At 44.5% G+C, this 22,526-nt stretch overlaps 1 protein-coding gene across 1 annotated transcript in view; it reads left to right on the top strand.

Moving 5' to 3' along the window:
• Positions 1-19,235, top strand: part of LOC141252954 (adenosine receptor A3-like) — a 30,189-nt gene extending 10,954 nt beyond the window's left edge. The window contains exon 2 of the mRNA XM_073670709.1: positions 16,325-19,235. Coding sequence (XP_073526810.1) covers positions 16,325-16,958 — 634 coding nt within the window. The 3' untranslated portion in view covers positions 16,959-19,235. The remainder of the gene's footprint in view (positions 1-16,324) is intronic.
• The last annotated feature ends 3,291 nt before the right edge of the window (positions 19,236-22,526 follow it).

Genomic DNA, 22,526 nt, shown 5'->3' with positions numbered 1-22,526 from the left:
ATAATTTGGAATGCGGTGTACATGTGCTTTTCCACAAAACACCAGTGGTTCACGTAGTGAATCTTACAGTTCTAACTTGCCAACCGTGGTCTGTATGGAATTGTTCAATAAAGGGCCCAAAATTAAGATAACATAGATGGGAGAGGTCTCTATGAATAGGAATTCCTAAGTATTTGATACCCTGTGAGGGCCAGGCAAAGGGAAAGTTGGACTGGATGGAATCCTATATGGATTTAGGGAGGGAGACATCGAGGGCCTCAGACTTCGCTGCATTGATTTTAAAATTTTACCATGTAACAAAGTGATCTATTTCAGCCATAACAGCAGGGATGGATATATGTGATTGAGTGATATATACTAGGACATCATCAGCAAATAGAGAGCACTTGTACTCGGTGCCTCCCACCTCAATCCACCTAATATTGGGGTTATGGCGAATTGATGAGAGCAGGTGCTCCGTCACTAGGATGTATAAGAGAGGGGACAGAGGACATCCCTGCCTTGTCCCATTGGTGATTGTGAAAGGTGATGAAAATGTTCTGACGCACCCCCTGGGCCTTGGGACACCCGGAGCCGGACCCTTTTTGGTGGATGCTGGTGGTTGTAGTCTTCGTGGCGGCGATCCGGTTCCGTGGCTCAGGGCGGTCAAACCAGTGGCGGAACTATTTATGTGGTTTTGATGTTTAAATGTCCGACTACGCCACCCGTGGATTGCGGTCAGAGTGAACCGCCGCTACAGGGCAGACCGCTAAGGCTGGTGTTGTGGGTGCAGCAGAGCGTAGCATAACTCCCCACGGGAGGAGTATAGCCTCAGGGCAGTGTATGCGGAGGATGGGGGTGATGGTGCAGGGCAGCAGCAGTAACGACACGGAGTCAGTGATGCAGTTCAGGGCCTTTACTCACAGTTCTTATTATCCAGACCACGTCTGCAGGTAACGGCTGCCCACGTCGTACTGTGCTCACCAGGTGAGGGGCTCAGACAACTCCCAGATAACTTTGGAGCGCTTCACAGGACCCCCTTTGTGTGTCCTTTGTCTGGCCTTTCTTACCAACACTTCTGTCCGGCTGCCTCGGGCCTCCTCTTGGTAAACTTGGCGCCAGTTTCCCTGACCCTATGTGGTGCCTTCCTAGCGGGTGGAGCAAGGGGCTGCGCCACATAAAATGTCAGAGCCTCCGGTTTCTAGCTGAGGGTCGTTTCCTGCCTCCACTAGTTCGGGGACCGGTCTCCCCCTTTGGCCTGACCCCTCCACGCAGGTGGATTCGGGCGTGCGGTGGCGACTCGCCCGTCCGCACCCCTGGGATCCCTTCATTCCTCGTTCCTGGAGCCTTCTCCGCTCCTCTTCCTTCCTTCTCCCTCTTGCAGGCCTGGGCCTCTGTTACTAGGCCCGCCTCCGGAGCAGAGCTCATGCAGAGCCCCTGCTCCCTGCCACTTCTGCTCAGACTTCTCTGCACTGAACTAAGATGGTGCCCACCTTTTATACTCCCTTCTCAATGCACCCAGGAACTGCTTCCTCCCTGCTCCTGCACTGCAGGGTTCCCCTTCCTCAGTGTTCCCTCCCCCCACTCCAGCCAGGGACAGGGACTGTCGTGCCCATCTCAGGGGCATATTGGTCGCCCTGCCCCACGGCAATGTGGTGTAATGCATGCAGGTGTCGGGTCCTGATCCACACTCCATCCTTATCTGAGAGTGAGATATCACACCTCTGGGTGAGGTGCAATACGTCTGTAGCAACCGAGCCCTCGGTGTTACAGTTCCATTTATCTTCAGCCTAGGTGACGTATTGTGATACAGGGCCGTGATTTTGGCTATAAAAGGGTCCCCTAGACCCCTACCCCAAGCTTTTTAAGAGAATCATATATGGCGTGCCAGGAGACTCTATGGAATGCTTTCTCAGCATCCAACGAGAGTATCTACTTACAAATTTTTAACTGCATCTAGCCCAGGAAATACTTTGTGCCTAGTAGCAGTGTCTGCTAGTCAGCGGATTATCCCGGCTGTTAAGCAAGCTACACCACCTGTAGTTTGGACACTTAATTTTTTCAAAGGAAATGCTTCGGGACCACGGGATACTTAGTGAAGAGCATCAGGAGGCACCCCAAGGCATAGGGGCTGGGACTGGCACTAGGATGCCTTGCGGTGGACAGCCGAGCTCGATCCTTATAAAAGCTTTTTAACTGCAGCAGCTTTAGTGGACGCTACTGGAGCTGGAATTACGCGGCTGCTGGCATGAGACTTGCCCTCCAATAGATCCTTGTAAATGGATTTAAAGTGTATTCATTCAAATTAGAGGGACAATTTAAATTAAAAAGCTTAGAGCTGCCTCCACCACAGGGGGGCTCTCTCGACCCACCAGCGGACAGGCACCAGTATTGGGAGAGGGGGGCTGGCCGTCAGGGTTCACCGCGGCTCTGGCACAAACCCGGCGACACGGAGGTGGCACGGGCAGGAGCGGACTGGCCGTCTCGGCTTCTCACTTTTTGGATTTTAGAAGGGCATGACATGCCTATATCTGTGTCTCCCCCTCCTTTTACTCCTCCACCTCTTTTCTTTTCGCATGACTATATGTACTTGTCACTTTTCCATGTGTTAGTTGTGTCTTCTGAGCAGTTTGTCAGCTTTTGGACAACTTTGAAGGTGTTTTCTATGTGTTTCTATGTGTTTTTGTTTGCCTGCCATTGGTTTTAACGGTGTTCGAAGGTGTTCGACGAACAGTTCGACGAACAGTTCGGCGAACACACGGGTGTTCGACGAACCGAACCGAACTCGAACACTACGGGGGTGGCTCAACACTAGTCCGTAGACCAAGCAAACTAACAGAGTTAGAAACAGAGCACAGGCTAGCTAGAAAGTAGTTATACAATGAAGTCCAGCAAAGCCAGAAGGGCGGAGCAGGATTAAATAGGCCAACAAGGTCATGTGACCAGCAAAGGAAAAAACCTAAGAGCAAGGTTCTAACAGTACCCCCCCTTCTAAGAGGATCCTCCGGATCCCCTAGGACCAGGCTTATCAGGAAATCTCCTGTGAAACGCTCTGATAAGTCTGGACGCGGAAACATCATCTGACCTCACCCAAGAGTTATCCTCGGGTCCGAAACCTTTCCAGGCCACAAGATACTGCAAACTACCTCTATACCGTCTAGAGTTAAGGATGCGAGAAATTTCATATTCCCCGTCCTCCACCACCGGAGGAACAGAGGCAGAGGCGTCACCATCCGACACAACAGCTTTTTTTAACAGAGAGACATGAAATACCGGATTAATTCTCCAGGAGGTAGGAACCTCCAACCTAACAGCAGATTGGTTGACAACCTGAAGCACCTTAAAGGGCCCTACAAACTTGGGACCCAATTTCTTAGAAGGAATCCTCAACCGCAGATTCCTAGAGGACAACCAAACCATGTCACCAACAGCGAACAAAACCTCCTGTCGTTTCCTATCAAAGTAGTCTTTAGATTTTCTGTTGGCCTCCTGAAGATTACCACGCACATCCGTCCAAACTCTCTCCAAATCACCGGAAAAATTCTCCTCCTCAGGCACGGCAGATCCCAACTTGGAGAACGACCCAAACGACGGATGTCTCCCAGAACAACAAAAAAAAGGCGAACAACCAGCAGAAGAAGATGTATGATTGTTCAGAGCAAATTCAGCAAGTGGCAGAAACTCAGACCACCCCTCTTGATTGTCTGCCACAAAACAACGCAAGAACTGCTCAACATCCTGGTTTTTCCTTTCTGTCTGGCCATTAGATTCAGGATGATATCCGGACGAGAACGATAAATGAACTCCCAACCTGTCACAAAAGGCACGCCAAAAACGAGCCACGAACTGAGGACCCCTATCAGAAACAATGTCAGTAGGAACGCCATGAAGTCTGACAATTTCCTTGACAAAGGCCTTAGCGAGAGTTTTAGCGCAGGGCAGTTTGACGAAGGGAACCAAGTGACACATCTTGCTAAAACGGTCCACAACCACCCAGATGACAGTAAAACCCTCAGAGGGGGGAAGGTCAGTTATAAAGTCCATAGCCAAATGTGTCCAAGGAGCACTGGGAACCTCCAAAGGACAAAGCAACCCCGCAGCAGGAGTATGTGAGGACTTAGATCTAGCACATATAGTACATTGACGCACCCACTTAATGACTTCCTTCTGCCATCCAGGCCACCAAAAACTGCGACCCACCAGTCTCTTGGTCTCAGAGATTCCGGGATGACCTGCCAACCGAGATTCGTGACACTCAACAAACAAATCTCTCCTAAAGGTCCCAGGCACAAACAACCTCCCATGAGGAGTGTTAGATGGGGCATTCTCCTGTGCTTTAAGAATCTCATCTTCCAAAACGGAGTCCAAAGCAGCTATCACAACACCTTCTTGTAAAATGTTCTCCTCTTTCTCAGCACCGACTATGGGAGAAAAACTGCGAGACAAGGCATCCGCCTTAACATTCTTAGTACCAGGGATGTAAGTAACGGAGAAATTAAACCGTGAAAAAAACAGTGCCCACCTAGCCTGACGGGCATTCAGGCGCTTGGCAGCATCAAGATATATCAGATTTTTATGATCCGTAAGAACCTGAACGGGAAATTCCGCACCTTCCAAGAAGTGGCGCCAGTGTTCAAATGCGAGTTTAATAGCCAATAATTCCCGATTACCAATATCGTAATTCAGTTCAGTCTCCGAAAATTTTTTTGAAAAAAAGGCACAGGGATGTAATCCATCCCCGTTATCCTGAGACAATACTGCGCCAACCCCCACAGAGGAAGCATCAACCTCAACCAAAAACGGCCTAGTAACATCAGGCTGCATAAGGATGGGAGCAGAGGTGAACCTCTCCTTGAGATACACAAAAGCTTCAAGAGCCTCAGAAGACCACTGAACCGCATCAGCACCTTTCCTGGTGAGATCGGTCAGAGGTTTGACAATACTAGAAAAATTTTTTATGAATTTTCTGTAATAATTGGCGAAACCTAAAAACCTCTGTATCGATTTCAAACCAATAGGCCTAGGCCATTCCTGTACAGCTTGAACTTTAACCGGGTCCATCTCAAAACCTTCGCTGGAGATAATGTAGCCCAAAAAACTAATTCTCTGTACAGCGAACTCACATTTCTCCAGCTTAGCAAAAAGCGAATTGTCCATTAACAACTGTAATACCTCACGTACGCTCCGCCAATGAGACTCCAGATCCGGCGAATAAATCAAAATGTCATCCAAATACACAACCACATTTTTGCCGATCAAAGGTCTAAGGATGTCATTAATAAGATTCTGAAAAAATGCAGGAGCATTGGTAAGACCAAAAGGCATCACCAGATTCTCAAAATGACCCACAGGAGTGTTAAAAGCAGTCTTCCATTCGTCACCCTCCTTCATGCACAACAGATTATATGCCCCCTTAAGGTCAATTTTAGAGAACCACTTGGCCCCCATTAACTGGTTAAATAAATCAGGAATCAATGGCAGTGGGTAAGGATTGCGTACAGTAATTTTGTTAATCTCACGAAAATCCAGACAAGGACGTAAACCGCCGTCCTTTTTTTTTTACAAAAAAAAATCCAACTGCCACAGGAGACTTAGAAGGCCTAATGTGACCGGCGGCCAAACTTGTCTGTATGTATTTCTCCAAAGCCTTCCTCTCAGGAATAGTAAGGTTAAATAAACGACTTTTAGGAAGAGTCGCTCCAGGGACAAATTCAATAGAACAATCATAGTCTCTATGGGGAGGCAAAACCTGCGATTCCTTCTCAGAAAAAACTCTCCAAAAATCCTGAATAGGAACAGGCAATTCTCCCCTATCCAAAGCTGCAATACGCCCGTTACAACACTTGTCATAACATTTATGGCTCCAGGATTTAATTTCACTGGTAGACCAATCCAGTACAGGATTGTGAAATTTTAACCAGGGCAATCCCAATATTACTGGAGAAGGCAAGTTATTCAACACTACCAAATCCAATTTCTCATGGTGAACACCATTAATAGTGAGAGGAAATTCACAGACCTTGAGAGTAATATTCTTCAAAGGGGAACCATCCACAGAAACCACAGCAATGGGGGATGATAAAGGTTCAGGTTTTAAATTGAGTCTTTCCAAGAATCCCCCATCAATTACATTCAGAGTAGACCCACAATCGACAAACACCCGAAATTCCATTAATTTTTCCTGAGCAATCGTGGAAGCAGCTAAAAATACACCCTTGGAATTTAAACAGGCAATACGGGCATGACTGACCATTTTTTTTTTCTTTCTTCATACGAAGCTCACAGCCTTTAATCAAATGACCAGATTTTCCGCAATAGAAACACAAGCCTTCAAAAAGTCTACGGTCTTTTTCTTGAGAGCGAGGTGCCACCGATCCAATCTCCATCGGTTCACCACTGTTAGTACACACATTCTTATAACCAGAAACTGACATAGCAGAGGATTTGCTCTCATTAACCCTTGCACGCAGTCTTCTATCCACCCGTATAGCTAATTGCATAGCCTGTTGCAAATCTTCAGGTGTAGGATAAGCAATTAGCAGGTCTTTAACCCTTTCATTGAGCCCAGCAAGAAATAGACTTTTCAGAGCAGAATCGTTCCACCCTGTTTGAGTAGACCATCGACGGAAATGAGTACAATATTTTTCCACATTACCTGATCCCTGTCTCAAACATCTTAACTCAGTCTCAGCTGATGCGACACGGTCAGGATCATCATATAATAGCCCCAAAGCAGAAAAAAAACTATCCACTGATCTGAAGCATGTATCACTAGGTTGCAAAGAAAAGGCCCACTCCTGAGGCTCTTTGCGCAAAAGTGACATTATGAACCCTATGCGCTGGGATTCATCCCCAGAGGACTTGGGTCTCAAACGAAAATACAATAAGCAAGCATTTTTAAATGAAAAAAATTCTCGGTGTTCACCAAAAAATAAATCCGGCAAACATACCTTAGGCTCCAAGAAATGTGCTCCAGGACAGTTACTCACGTGCTGACGGAGCTCGGCCACCTCCAGAGAGAGTCCCTGCAGGCGATGAGCCAAATCCTGAACCGACACCATGATGGAACAGAAAAATCTTTCCTTAGAGAATTTGCAGGCTGGACTTACTGTTATGTTCTGCTACCAGAGCTAAGGAAAGAGAGGAGATCTGTCCCTACGATAGAACTCAGCTGAATCCCTGCGATGTAACAGTGGACCTGATCCTGCGATCAGACCTGCTAAAGTCCTAAGCTAGTCTGTACGGAGACCTATAGATGTGGGGAAGGAATCCCTACAAGTACTAAGGACTGGGAGGAAAATGGACACCTCCTAACAGAAATAGTAGCAGACAGACGAACAAACAAAATATATAGAACATAGAGGTCCGTAGACCAAGCAAACTAACAGAGTTAGAAACAGAGCACAGGCTAGCTAGAAAGTAGTTATACAATGAAGTCCAGCAAAGCCAGAAGGGCGGAGCAGGATTAAATAGGCCAACAAGGTCATGTGACCAGCAAAGGAAAAAACCTAAGAGCAAGGTTCTAACACATTGAGTGCCCTAGAAGTGACCATTACTGATAGTAAAGTAGCCACAAAGATGAGGGGATAAGTGATCATTTGATTATGGAGGCAGACAAAGAGAGAATAGGCAAGCAATAATACTGAAATACAAAAATCTAGGGAAGGGAAGATAAGAGACAGGAGAAACAGTAAAGTCCACGCAAATAACTTATACATATGACTGTATATTTGGTCCATGTGCTGTCCACTCTGCAATAGACTGCACACATGTCAGGAATGGTAGCTCTGTACCTGTGCGGGCCCCTTACGCTTCTGGGCAGGCTCCGGCTCTCCGGCGGGTTACCCATCGCCTTTTTCTGGCCGTGGGGGGTGGGGTGTCACCTCCAGGGGGTGGAGCTACCATGGGTGCTTGCTCAGTGCGGATATCGCATTCTAAGAGATACACTCGTAGCATCGCTGGGAGGTGGGACGCCGCTGCTCACAGTGATAATGCTGTGCGGGGACCTCGGGGCGCCGGGTCCCCTGGTGTTAGCAGCTGCCAAGGGGACGCCTACCTGCTGGTGCAGTTAGGTTGTGGGAGGTTCCCTCCAGTCTTCTCTCTCCTCCTCCGGTGTCTCTGTGGTCTGGGGGTTGAGATTGGCCGTTGCCCCAGCATGGTCTGGTGACTGCTTGGAGATAGGTCTAAACCTGCCACTTCCTCCTTTTGTTGCTGATTATTATAGTTCTGGTGTTTGGTTAAGGTCAGTATTTCTGTGCTTCTGAGGTGGTTCATACTTTGGTGCTTGTGCTTGGTCTATCACTGTTCACCTTAGTTTATGCCATTGCCCTGCGGATTTTGGTTCTGGTGTGGTTGCCCCGTCTGTTGTTTGTGTGTTCGGTCACCAGACACCGCACTGCTCTCCACCTGGAAGGCGTCTGCTAAAGTTCCCCCTTGCCAGGACCTGGAGGCGAGTGAAGAGTATACCTGGCCCTCAAGGGCGTGTGGCAGTGCAGCGGCTAGTGCCAAGTGTGACCGACACACTGCTCTTGCTGGCTAGTAGTGGGTCACTTCACCATCAACCAGTATTACAACACAGCAGCTATCAGTCAGAGAGGTGATGGAAGGTTACCCTCATGATACCACTATGAATAAACTTTATTACTTGATATATAACATTATAGCTTGATAGTATTATAGTATTTAAGGTTGAAAAAAAGACAGTGCAACCTATAATCCTAACTTGCTGATTCAGAGGAAGGCAAAAAGTCCATAATACTGATGGTAAGAGTATGTGCTCACAATGTTTTTTTCAGGCAGATTCTGCCTCATGTCCACCTGAAAAAGTGCTGCAAAAGTACCACCAAAAATGAACATAGTGCACAGCAATGCCAAAACCACATTGTTGTGAACATGTTCAGTCTTATGTCACTTCTTTTAACCACTTGAGGATTTGAAAATCTTGAAGCGTTAAAAGAAGTTAAATATAAATTTCGGGGCTGCTTCTGACTCGCCCCCTGGGCCGTGGGGCACTCGGATCCGGCAACAGGGCAATGATGGGGGTAGTAGTGGCAACCCGGTCCGTAGCTCAGGGTGGTCAGACCAGTGGCAGTCTTCTATATGTTTTGCAATGTCCGACTACGCCACCCGTGGATTGCGGTCAGGGCTAACCGCCGCTGCAGTGCAGACCGCTGGGACAGATGTAAAAGTGCAGCACTGAATAGTACAACTACCCACGGGAGGAGTATGGCCCCAGGGCAGTATATAATGGATGATGGAGGGGATGATTCCGACAGCAATAGCTAGGAAACGGAGGCCTCTTAAACAGTTCAGGGTCTTTATTAGAACAGGTGAGACGACCCAAAAACAGTCCCGGCTAGGAGGGGGCCTGGATGTCTGAGAACAAGTGGGAAGCTGGCCCTGATCAGAGTGAGGGTGTAGGCCTACCGTGCTCTCTGCGCTCTCTCTGGCTATTTCCCTCCTCGTGGTGTAATAGCCCACGTTCCTGAGCTTGCCGTGTCTTCTCGCCCGTATGGCTTGCAACTTGGGTCCCTTTCTACTCCCGGCCTGGTACGGCTTTGCTGGCCCCTTCTGCTGTGGCGGAACCTCCGGGCTTCTTAGGCCAGGGAACATACAATCCCCTGTGGACTGGTTATTTGCTGTAGGACTTGGAATCCTCACAGCCTCAGACACCAAAGTCTGGTAGATTAGTTTCTCTATCTGCCAGGACAGGCTCGCTTCGCCTCTTGTCCCTGGCTCGTGGCTCTCCTACTGCCACACGGCCTCTTAGGCTGCAACACAACTGTCTGTCCCTGCTCTGGGACACCTCTCAATCCAGAGACAGGTTGTCCAGTTCTCCCTAACCCTGCCCCCAGTTCCAGCTTTTATAGGGGCAGCCTGCTCCCCCTTCTGGCCTGGGACAGGAGGTATTGCATGCTAATGGTCCTTGACCAGAGAACCTCCCCTTTGCTCTCAGACACAGCTTTATTATACATTTGTGGCATCCAGGCCAGGGTGACACACTTCCCCATCGGAAGCTGCTCATCACTCATAGCAAAAAGATGTCGGAGGTGCAAAAACAAAGGCAAAGATGCTTCAGGAAAATGACTGTCAGCACTGAAGCCGTTTCGCCTTCTGCTGGTGTCTAAAAGACCCTGTGTGGGTAGCGCCCCGAGGGTTCGGTCGCTACAGAGGTATTGCACCTCAACCAGAAGTGTGATATCCCACTCCCGGGTAAGGATGGTGTGTGGACCGGGACTCAGTTAGCTGCATGCATCACACACACCCCATTTCCGGGGGACAGCTCAACGGTGCTCCCATTAGTACAGTAATGCAGGCACGACAGAACATGTCCCTGACTGGAGTGGGGAGGGGGGGGGAAACCCAGTGATGTAGGAGCAGAAGGGGACGGTTTCTGGGCATAGGTAGGAGCCCATTGGTTGCAAGTCACCTGGGCTCATACACTAGAGGGAGGTATATAAGGTGGGCACCATCTTAGTTCTGGGAGAAGAAGGTCAGACAGTCAGGAGGAGAAGAGAAGGAGTTCAGCCAGAGAGGGCTGACAGGGAGCTGTGGCTCAGTCTGGGCCCAGCTCCACGAGGCAGGCCTAGGGTGAAGGCCAGAGCCAGCAGAAAGGAACAGAAACAGAAAGGAACAGAAACAGAAAGGAACAGCAGAGAAAGAGAAGTACCCAAAGTGTAGAAGGGCCCAGAGACACGAAAGCGGAAGGAACCCTAAGGACCCAGGAGATTGCTGGTGACGGGTTGGCAGAACAGGGTACCGGATCCCAAGTTGGTGGAGGCGACTAATCCTTATCCAAGGACCGGCGGTCGTGACCATTTACTGGTGCGACCCCTCACTACACCTACTAGAAAGGTACACCACATAGGGTCAGGGAAGTGGACACCCAGTCCTCCCAAGAGAAGACCCGAGGCAGCTGGACAGAAGTAGTGTCACTGGTGGGGCACGGCTGACGAAAGGATAGAAGGGAGTCCTGTGCCACACTCCGGAATTGCCTGGGGGTTGATCGAGCCCCCTGCCTGCTGGACGCAGCACGGCTCGGGCGGTCCTATCTGTGCACAAGTGACCTGGATGAGAACTGTGAGTAAAGAACCTGAACTGCAACACCTTGTCTCTGTGCTATCTCACCGCGTCAGCACTACTAGTACTGGGACGCCCCGCACCACAACCACCATCATCACTCTGCACTGCCCTGAGGCTATACTCTTCCCGTGGGGAGTCGTACTACACTCTGCTGCACCCACAACACCAGCCTCAGCGGTCTGCCCTGCAGCGGCGGTTCATCCTGACCACAATCCACGGGTGGCGTAGTCGGACATTAAACCATAAAAACCCCATAAATAGACTGCCACTGGTTTGACCACCCTGAGCCACGGGACCGGGTCGCCGCCACGGTGACTACAACCTCCAGCATCAACAAAAAGGCCCGGTTCCGGGTTCCCCACGCGGCCCAGGGGGCGCGTCATGTGCACATACCCTAATTGCTCCATATTAGGGGAAAAATCCTTCCCAACTCCAAATATGGAAATCAGAATAAAGTCCAGGATCAATACTGACCTGTCTCAACATTTTGCTGCTTTTACATGGGCATCATAATTTGGTAAAAGATCCATTTTAGGAGCCTTTACAGTGAAACTGGAAAACTTGAGGGGAAAAAAGAAAAAACTCTTGCTCATATGAAATAATATAATAGTAGTCAGTATTAGGGAAAAGGCACATTGCTCTGTTATAAGAATTGGTGTGGGACATAAGAGTCGGACCACAACCAATCCAATCCAATCCAATATTTATGGTACATCCTGCATGGCGGCTCAGTGGTTAGCAGTGCAGCCTTGCAGCATTGGGGTCCTGAGTTCAAATCCCACCAAGGACAACATCTGCAAGGAGTTTGTATGTTCTCCCCGTGTTTGCATGGGTTTTCTCCCACACTCCAAAGATATACTGATAGGGAATGTAGATTGTGAGCCCCAAAGGGGACAGCGATGATAATGTATGTAAAGCGCTGCGGAATATGTTGGCACTATATAAAAATAAAGATTATTATTATTAAACATGTTTATTTATTTCTAAAATTACAAACTGTTTGAGGATCAGAAACTAGAATCCAAGATCTCTTTCTGTCACTACTCTACTACGAAGTATTAAACAATAAGCAGTGCCATTGTACAAATCATAGTGCCACACTGTAGCCAAACATCTGTGCCAAGTGCCAACTAATGTCTAAATAAAACGTACCCTGGTTAAGAAAATCTAGCTGCACAGATGAAAATGGCGTACAGTATTATAGTGCCAAGCTTTGCAGATTGCAGTCCTACACAATGTGCAAATGAAGATACAATAATAGTACCATTTTTTACATGCAGATTTTGCTGTGGATTTCAATCTTTGCCCTGCAAATGGTGAAATCCACAGTGAAAATCCTGAAGAGATGAGTGAATCCTCTTGTTCTTTATTTTTCTTTTTTATGTCTTTTAGATGTAAAGCCTGTCACACAACCAGTGATTTCACTTACTGAATGTCCTTTTTTTTTTCATTTCCTTTACGAGAAAAACAGACCGTATATAGAGTTTTATCAGAGTTTGGTCCGAGTATGGTATGAGTTTCATCAGTTTTTTTCATACATAAAAAAAAGTTTCTTTATATTTTCCTATCTAACAGCCTATGAAAATCAGACTAAGTGCAGTCTGATTTTTTTCATGGACCCATAGACTTGCATTGCTCATTTTTGTCTAACAATTGGAAGAAAATCGGACATGTCTGCACAATTTTGCATGGATCACGAGGTCCACGTGAATGTGAATGACCCCATTCACTATTGTAGGTATGAGTGCTATCCATGAAAAACACGGATAACACTTGTACACAAAAAACATATGTCTGAATAAGAAATAAAGGATAGCAAATAACCATCCTATATCAAGCATGGCTTGAAATCATATGTTGGATTCTGTTGGAGGAAGAGGGAGGAATTTGCAATGTTACCACCCCACCCCCCTTAATTATAATGCCACAGTTGTATTTTCCATTTTCAAATACTAAGTCATCCACATTGAATACAACCTCTTCGAGCAGAAAGCTAAAGACTTTTTCAAACTCTTATTCTATTAGGTGTTGACCATTTGTAGTTTTGTAAGTTACATCCTGTTGTGTTGTTATGAAACATCCTTATCTAAGTTCTTGTGAATTCTTTGAAGACAATAGATGTATTATTTTTACAAACATTTCTCTTTCGTGTGTAGAATGCAGGGTACAGAATAGAAGTTTGAAATTGGCCCATAATGGCTATTTCTTTAGGGATGCAGATCTCCATTTCTAGATTATTGTGTTAATTCACATTTCAAAATCTGACCCTGGGTCAAATCTGGCCTGCGGGGTGAGTATATTTGGCCCGCGATGCCAGGCAGGTCCCCCGAGTATATTAGGCCCTGGATGCCGATATAGTTGAAAGCAATAATAGAGGAGGGAGGGACACTCCCTCTCCCATCATTCCCCTTCTGAGTCTGACGTCTCAGTGCAGCGGGCACAATGACGTCATTAAAACGCGCCCGCTGTACTGAAATGTACAGAGGATATGAAGACACCATGAAGAAACCAGAACAGCAAGGAAACAGGCAGAGGTGATTATTTTTTTAAATGTGGGACCTATTATACTGTATATAGAGCACTATGTGGGGCCGTTATACTGTATGGAGGACTATGTAGGGCTATTATACTATATGGAGCACTATGTGGGGCCGTTATACTGTATGGAGGACTATGTAGGGCTATTATACTATATGGAGCACTATGTGGGGTCATTATACTGTATGGAGGACTATGTAGGGCTATTATACTATATGGAGCACTATGTGGGGTCATTATTCTGTATGGAGGACTATGTAGGGCTATTATACTATATGGAGCACTATGTGGGGTCATTATACTGTATGGAGGACTATGTAGGGCTATTATACTATATGGAGCACTATGTGGGGCCATTATACTGTATGGAGGACTATGTAGGGCTATTATACTATATGGAGCACTATGTAGGGTCATTATTCTGTATGGAGGACTATGTAGGGCTATTATACTATATGGAGCACTATGTGGGGCCATTATACTGTATGGAGGACTATGTAGGGCTATTATACTATATGGAGCACTATGTGGGGCCATTATACTGTATGGAGAACTATGCAGGGCTATTATACTACGTGGAGCACTATGTGGGGTCATTATACTGTATGGAGGACTATGTAGGACTATTATACTATATGGAGCACTATGTGGGGCCATTATACTGTATGGAGGGCTGTGTGGAGATTACAGTTGGAGAATCATACTGTGATGGAGTCTCCATTCTTTGTCAGGTAGATTGAGGTGAGTTACAGTAGGGTCATCGTACCGTGCGTCTGGAGGATACTGTGGAGGAATTCACTGTGGGGGTATCTTACTGTGTTTGGGGGCACTTTTGTTTGCATCATACTTTATTATCCGTATTATTCAAGGTTTTTTATCCTTTGTTATTACATATTAAAATAGGGCATTGGGCCATATGCTTTTTACTGCTCTTACATAACGTATTATACAGTGTTATTCCAATATTTTATTATAAGATCTATTAATTAATACATACTTTGTTTGTGGGACAGCCCCTTTAAGTTTGTTTCCATATGAAAAAGTTCATTGTTATATTTGATGATAAGGAAAAACGTCCTCAATTATAGACATTTTTTTTAATAAATATGAAGGTTGGCTCGTGACTTTGTCCAAGCTTTTAATTTTCGCCCTCTGTGTATTTGAGTTTGACATCCCTGTGGTACACAATGTGGCAGATGTTCTGCTGCTGCAATATGCAAAGCAATATTTAATTCTAATTAATGACAGTATTTAAAGGGTAGCTGTCCTATTCTCAGTATACCTAAGCATTGCATTCCCTTTAACGGGGTTTTATGTCCAAAGCAAAATATCCATTAATGAGCTGTAATAGTAAGTTTTATAATTTACTAATTTAGCATAAATAGGACAGATGCCCCCCCCCCATCGTCCAATAGTCGTTCTGTCCTGGGTCCTTGCCACCATTCTTCCAGTCCTCTTCGTGACACTTTAATAGCTAAGCTAGCCCCAGGTGGTTGGCCTAGGTAATAAGGTAAGCAGATAGTGAATCCCCTTCACTCAATGCTGTGATCACATGCTGAAATATAAAATGGCCTGTTTTGAGCATAGGACATGAATGAGACGAGGACAAAGGATAGTGCGGCAACCAGGTGATGGGGGCACCCCATTATAGCACATTATATGATTTCCTATTAACAGCTCATTCATGGGTATTTTGTTTGACAGAATACCCCCTTAAAATAACAATTAAGGAGCATCTTTTTGCAACAAAAGTGTTGAGCAATTCCTCTGACATTCTAGTTGGGAATGTCTCTATATAGTCTGACATTGTCCAATCATTGCTTGCAGTGTTGAAGTGATTAACGATAAACCCTGTTCATGTAAAAAATTGTCAATTGCTTTATTAATTTTCAAGAAGAATAACAGAGGATTTTTTATTCAATGGGAAATTCAAATATTTAGTTTTCAAACCAGTCAACAAATTTAAAGGTTTTCCCATGAACAAAGTACACTTTAATCAATAGATCTTGGAATTAAAATAAGTTCATTAATTGGATGTGTTAACATTTTTTTTCCTGCGCTGAGATAATCTTATAGATGTAGCCCTGATATGTACTGTGTAATGGCTGTGTCTGACCGTGCAGGAACACGGTCTGATCATACCACAGCTCCTGGGCAGAGGAAGAAGGAAAAGAGTATACAGACAGGACTGGATCGCAGCACAGGATCGCAGATGCTGGTTTCTGTAAGGAAAAACATTTCCTTGTTTAAAAACTTGTTTTACCTCTTTAAAAATTTTAAAATCAGCTGTGATCCCATACTGTAATGTCTGTATACTCTTTTGCTTCCTTCCCTGCTCAGGAGCTGTGATATATCCGATCATGTTCCTGCACGGTCGGACACATCCATTATATAAAGGGGCACATTTATAAGATTATCTCGGGACAGAAACATTTTTATTTTAAACACATCCAACTGTGTAACTTGTTTTTATTCTAAGATCTATTTGTAAAAATGCACTTTGTTCATGGAACAACCCCTTTAAGTAAAGGCAAAGAACTTGCTGAGCTAAACATTTATATATTCTTTGTTTGCGATGTCTTTCTCAACACATTTAGCCAAGCAACTTGTCTCAAGCATTTATGAAACAATCGTATATTTCTAACAAAATAAAAGGTAAAATCAAAATAATCTAAAAAGATCGTAATGATTTGCATCAAAGATTAACAGCAGTTTTCTGTTACAGGTACAAATCTGTGATCACCCTTAGGAGAATCTACATATCGATCTTGTGCGTCTGGATAGTGTCACTCATAGTCGGGTTGGTGCCAATGTTTGGATGGAACAATCGATCTAAATTAAAGGATGAAGAGAAAAATTACCTAAAATGTGAATTTGAAAGTGTTATGAGAATGGATTACATGGTTTACTTCAATACTTTTGGATGGGTTTTTCTTCCCTTGTTGATTATGGTGGTTTTATATATTGAGATTTTCTACCTGATCAGGAAACATTTAGCAAAAGGTACATCCAATGTCAAAGGCAAAGGAATGTTTTATGGCAAGGAATACAAGACGGCAAAATCTCTGTCCATTGTCTTGTTGCTGTTTGTCCTTAGCTGGATGCCACTGTCTATTATAAACTGCCTTATCCTATTTAGTCCATCTATAAAACAATCCAGTGTGTTCCAGCCTGCCATCTTTTTTGCAATATTACTGTCTCATGCCAACTCTGCAATGAATCCCATCATCTACGCTTTTCAAATAAAAAAGTTTAAAGACAGTTATATTCAGATCATTAAAGAATTGTTCCTACACAGAGACAGGTTGCCAGAAAGTTCAAGTGATGAGCACACACTGGATGAAATATTTCAGGAGTGACCATGGAATATAAAGGACAATAAGAAACTTTTCCAGATGAATGCAGATTACAATATGCCAACAATATGGATGCACAGGGACTTGTAATAATTTTAGGAACAGCAATGGAACATTATATACCACGTTGGATGCTGTAAGGAATGAATATCACAACAAAGACTAAAAAAAATTAGAACAATTTTGATGTTAAAGGGAGACTGTCAGCACAGAATGACTGAACAAGCCAAGTACAGGCCCCTTGGTGTGGTCCAACATTTAAAGTGGTTATCCAGGACTTTTGTATTTTTTTATGGAGCTGAGCACATACAGGCAGGCAGTTGCTGACTACCTGCCTGTCGCCGATCTCTACCAGCTCAGATTGGTCACGGACCGCGCCTGCTTTCAATTCTCTGGCTCCTATTGATGTTACATTGACAGGGCAGCTTCTTCTCTTTCACTCTGCTCTGTTGACAGGGTGTCTCTGTTGATGTCATGCTGATTGATATCCAACTCCCTGCTGCCTAACTGCACACCACTGATTGGCAGCTGTGCACACAGTGCACTGAGAGAAAACTGATAATCAGTGGTGGGGGGTGGGTTACACAGAGTAGTATGTCTAAGAGCTAGTCCAGTAGTGATAATCTGCTGCTGATAAAACACTGATCAAATTAAACCTACAGCAAACAGCCCAGTAAGTGACACATACCTTTAGTCAGGGTCTCTGTCCCTAATTCATGCTGCTCTCATATTACATAGCAAAAACCTGCTAACATATTCCCTTTAAAGGGCTTGTACCTTCAATGCAGATTATTACCTATTAACAGGATAAGTGATAACTTCATTGATGAACTTCAACTACAGGGATGCCCAACAGTGCCAAGAACAGGGCTCTGGAGTGTCATATTTGGAGGCATGGTCCTACATGTGCACCAGCATTCTATTGTCTGCAGTTGTTCAGGACATGGCCAATTGTTGAACTCAGCTATTTCCTGCAGTCCCATAGACAATCTTGGGGGTACACATGTGGGACCAAAACTCCATTCAAGCGTCACTCCAGAATCACAATCTAGGGAACAGTCAGTCCTAGCAGATTATCAAAGTTATCACCTAAATCTGAAGGAGCATTCCTCAGTCTCTTTTCATCCCCTCTGACCAGTGACTGACATTAGAAGTTGTTATATTTCACTCCAGTTAGTCCCCACTGGCAGCTGTAGAAAAAATGCGTATGACTGGTTTGGGAAGTAGTTTAGTGCTGGGTCCCCCTCGTAGTTGCACTGGTGTTCCTCCATGGTAGGTACACCACTGTCATACATGCAGAATAACAAAGTTGTGGCATGAATAAAAACAGCAAAAAATAGAAGCCACCAACTGTATAAGTATGAAACATGCATGTGTCTGTGCCTAATAAAATGTACGTGAAAGTGCTGCATATACATATAGACATACACGTCAGACTGGCCAAAAAAGGAACATTTTATCACCGAATTCGATTTTGGTTCCTTATATCGGACCTGCTACACTGTTGTATTGGTAACTTACACCACTTCTAAATATATATTGCGGAAACTCATATATTATTGAAACTGCTGAAAGAATGTGTTTTTCATAGTAAAAAAAAACAGGTAGCAACAGGTACAATATTAGATAAGATGACAGGTTTTCTGTAAATAAAGCTTACGTTCTGTATAATCACAGGTTCTGGATCTATGTTAAATACTTTGTGCTCCAAGGTCTAATGATTTAAATCAGAAAATAAAAAGAGATTAGATTTAAAAATGTGTTTGACGATATGAATTTAAAGGAAACCTGTCATGTCAGGAATGCTATTTACCTGCAGATATAGGGTTACTCTGAAAGGAAATAGTTTTAAAATCCGCCCTGCCTGCCTTTATGGAAGTTACAGGGACTGAGTGAATTTACTTTATGTTCTCCCTGTAGTCGATCACTTTCAGTCATAGGGGTGTGCAGGGAGCTGTTACAGTCAGCACTCACTATACTGTGACTATGAATTTAGAAAAATGCATCCAGCCTATAATGAAACATGGTGGTGGCAGTGTCCTTATGAGGGACCACGTGAGTGTTCCTGACATCAGGGAGCTACATTTCATTGATGATGTCATGAATTCACAGATGTGCTGCTCTGTATTGAAAGAGAAGATGCTACCATCATTCTGTGCCCTTGGTAGACGTGCACTTTTGCTATGACAATGGTCCAAAACAGACATTTCTTCCATTTCTGAAGAACAGGGTGAAAGTGATTCAGTGGGCAAGTACAGTACAGACCAAAAGTTTGGACACACCTTCTCATTTAAAGATTTTTCTGTATTTTCATGACTATGAAAATTGTACATTCACACTGAAGGCATCAAAACTATGAATTAACACATGTGGAATTATATACTTAACAAAAAAGTGTGAAACAACTGAAAATATGTCTTATATTCTAGGTTCTTCAAAGTAGCCACCTTTTGCTTTGATGACTGCTTTGCACACTCTTGGCACTCTCTTGATGAGCTTCAAGAGGTAGTCACCGGAAATGGTCTTCCAACAATCTTGAAGGAGTTCCCAGAGATGCTTAGCACTTGTTGGCCCTTTTGCCTTCACTCTGCGGTTCAGCTCACCCCAAACCATCTCGATTGGGTTCAGGTCTGGTGACTGTGGAGGCCAGGTCATCTGGCGTAGCACCCCATCACTCTCCTTCTTGGTCAAATAGCCCTTACACAGCCTGGAGGTGTGTTTGGGGTCATTGTCCTGTTGAAAAATAAATGATGGTCCAACTAAACGCAAACCGGATGGAATAGCATGCCACTGCAAGATGCTGTGGAAGCCATACTGGTTCAGTATGCCTTCAATTTTGAATAAATCCCCAACAGTGTCACCAGCAAAGCACCCCCACACCATCACACCTCCTCCTCCATGCTTCATGGTGAGAACCAGGCATGTAGAGTCCATCCGTTCACCTTTTCTCAAATTTGGACTCATCAGACCAAAGCACAGATTTCCATTGGTCTAATGTCAATTCCTTGTGTTCTTTAGCCCAAACAAGTCTCTTCTGCTTGTTGCCTGTCCTTAGCAGTGGTTTCCTAGCAGCTATTTTACCATGAAGGCCTGCTGCACAAAGTCTCCTCTTAACACTTGTTGAAGAGATGTGTCTGCTGCTAGAACTCTGTGTGGCATTGACCTGGTCTCTAATCTGAGCTGCTGTTAACCTGCGATTTCTGAGGCTGGTGACTCGGATAAACTTATCCTCATAAGCAGAGGTGACTCTTGGTCTTCCTTTCCTGGGGCGGTCCTCATGTGAGTCAGTTTCTTTGTAGCGCTTGATGGTTTTTGCAACTGCACTTGGGGACACTTTCAAAGTTTTCCCAATTTTTCGGACTGACTGACCTTCATTTCTTAGTAATGATGGCCACTCGTTTTTCTTTACTTAGCTGATTTTTTCTTGCCATAATACAAATTCTAACAGTCTATTCAGTAGGACTATCAGCTGTGTTTCCATCAGACTTCTGCACAACACAACTGATGGTCCCAACCCCATTTATAAGGCAAGAAATCCCACTTATTAAAATTGACAGGGCACACCTGTGAAGTGAAAACCATTTCCGGTGACTACCTTTGAAGCTCATCAAGAGAATGCCAAGAGTGTGCAAAGAAGTCATCAAAGCAAAAGGTGGCTACTTTGAAGAACCTAGAATATAAGACATATTTTCAGTTGTTTCACATTTTTTTGTTAGCTATATAATTCCACATGTGTTAATTCATAGTTTTAATGCCTTCAGAGTGAATGTACAATTTTCATAGTCATGAAAATACAGAAAAATCTTTAAATGAGAAGGTGTGTCCAAACTTTTGGTCTGTACTGTATGTCTCCTCACCTGAACCGAATCAAACACCTATGATGAATTCTGAAGAGACAAGTTGAGCATCACTCTCCATCCAGCATCCAGGGTTTAAAAGAGGTCGTTCTTGAAGAATTGAAAAAGAGAGATGTTGCAATATGTCGCCAACTTGTTCATTCCATGCCTTGGTGCTGTCCTTAAAAGTCATGGAGGTCATACAAAATACTAGATCTAGTAGTTTTTGATGTGAGGTGTCTTCATTTTGCATAAACTGATCTGAATAAAACCAAAGATTTTGGAAATTGTTCAAGTGTTCAGTGAAATATTAATTAAAATCATAATTTTCAAAGGGAGTGTACTAATTTATGCTGAGTAATGTATACAGATGAACGTTATAAACGTATTGTTATATGTAGTTTTTTTTACAGTTTGTGATTAGATCACCTGGCTACTAGAGATGAGCGAACATGTTCGGAAAACGTTTGCCAATTTCAAATTCGGCACGAATGTTCCACATTTGGATTCGTGAAGCATTTTTACTTAAAATCGTCAAAATTCTGTAAAAGTGCGGGAAATGATCACGTTTCCACTACAGTATTTTTATCTCTTTGGCTAGGATTGAGGTGCTGTATAATGAGCGGGGATTACGTGTTTGATGAGGGTAGGGGGTGGGGAGACGTCAGAGGAGCGGCATGCTGGTAATCTAATTTTTCTTTTTTTAACTTAAAGTGTGCAGATTGCGGCAAGCCAATCAGTGTGCAGGAAACATCCACAATGTCCAAACACAAGGGCTTGTGCCATTGGCTGCTGAAATCACATGTCCCTCTCCATATAAAGAGCGGACATGTTGTTTTAGCACCATTTTGTTAGTATAACAGTGCAGAGAGGCTGCTCCTGATGCTGCTCCTGGATACTGAGAGATTTTAGATAGTTACCTAAGTGGTTGCTTCTAAGTCAGATAGTTTAGATAGATAGGGTCCTGTGGGGCTGTGAAATCGACCTTCCAGCGGATCAATAGTTTTTGCTATTAGTGAGGTCCAGACAGAGACATCAGGCCACATTTCAGCATAGAACTCTGTTGTGCACTGCTTATATTGTGCTTTATTCACGAGTACACCTTTGAAACTCTATTTTTGTCTGTTACTAGCGTGATACATACAACAGGTCACATCTTGAAATTTTTTGGCGCATATATTCTACTGTATGCAGAGCTCATCCACAGTAAAAAAAACAAATATCTTCTTTTACTAATGTGATGCAGCAGGCCACATCTCAGCTTGAATTTTTTTTGGAGCATATATTCTATTGTATACAGGCCTCATCAACAGTAAAAAAAAATGTTGCTGCTAATAACGTGCTCAAACCACACTATCTGAGCAACATGAGTGGGAAAAAACGAGGTCGTGGTGGAAGGGGAAATAGGCTTGGCGTTTAAGGTGTACGTGGGGTAGGTGATAATGTTAGTAAAAGCTCTAGTGAACCAATACCGTCACGTCCTATCCAAAGACAACTGACAACTTCTGTTACTGGATGGGCTACTCCACTCCTTTTCTTTGGCAGCCGCACCGCAGTATGCTTTGTACATGAGGGCCAGAAAGAGCATGTGCTCCAGTGGATGTCAAGCGCTGCATCAAGTGGCCTCTCATCCTCTTCCTCTACCTCAACGTCACACAAAGTACAGTCTACAGAGGTGGCATCCCTATTACCCTTGTTTTCCCCCCACATCACAACTGTCCAACTGCCCAACTGA

This window comes from Phyllobates terribilis, unplaced genomic scaffold, assembly GCF_046119375.1.
Source record: "Phyllobates terribilis strain yellow unplaced genomic scaffold, ASM4611937v1 Scaffold_2__4_contigs__length_985480577, whole genome shotgun sequence".
Taxonomy (NCBI): domain Eukaryota; kingdom Metazoa; phylum Chordata; class Amphibia; order Anura; family Dendrobatidae; genus Phyllobates; species Phyllobates terribilis.
The sequence above is the reverse complement of the archived record's forward strand: the minus strand, read 5'-3'. Positions and strand labels throughout refer to the sequence as shown.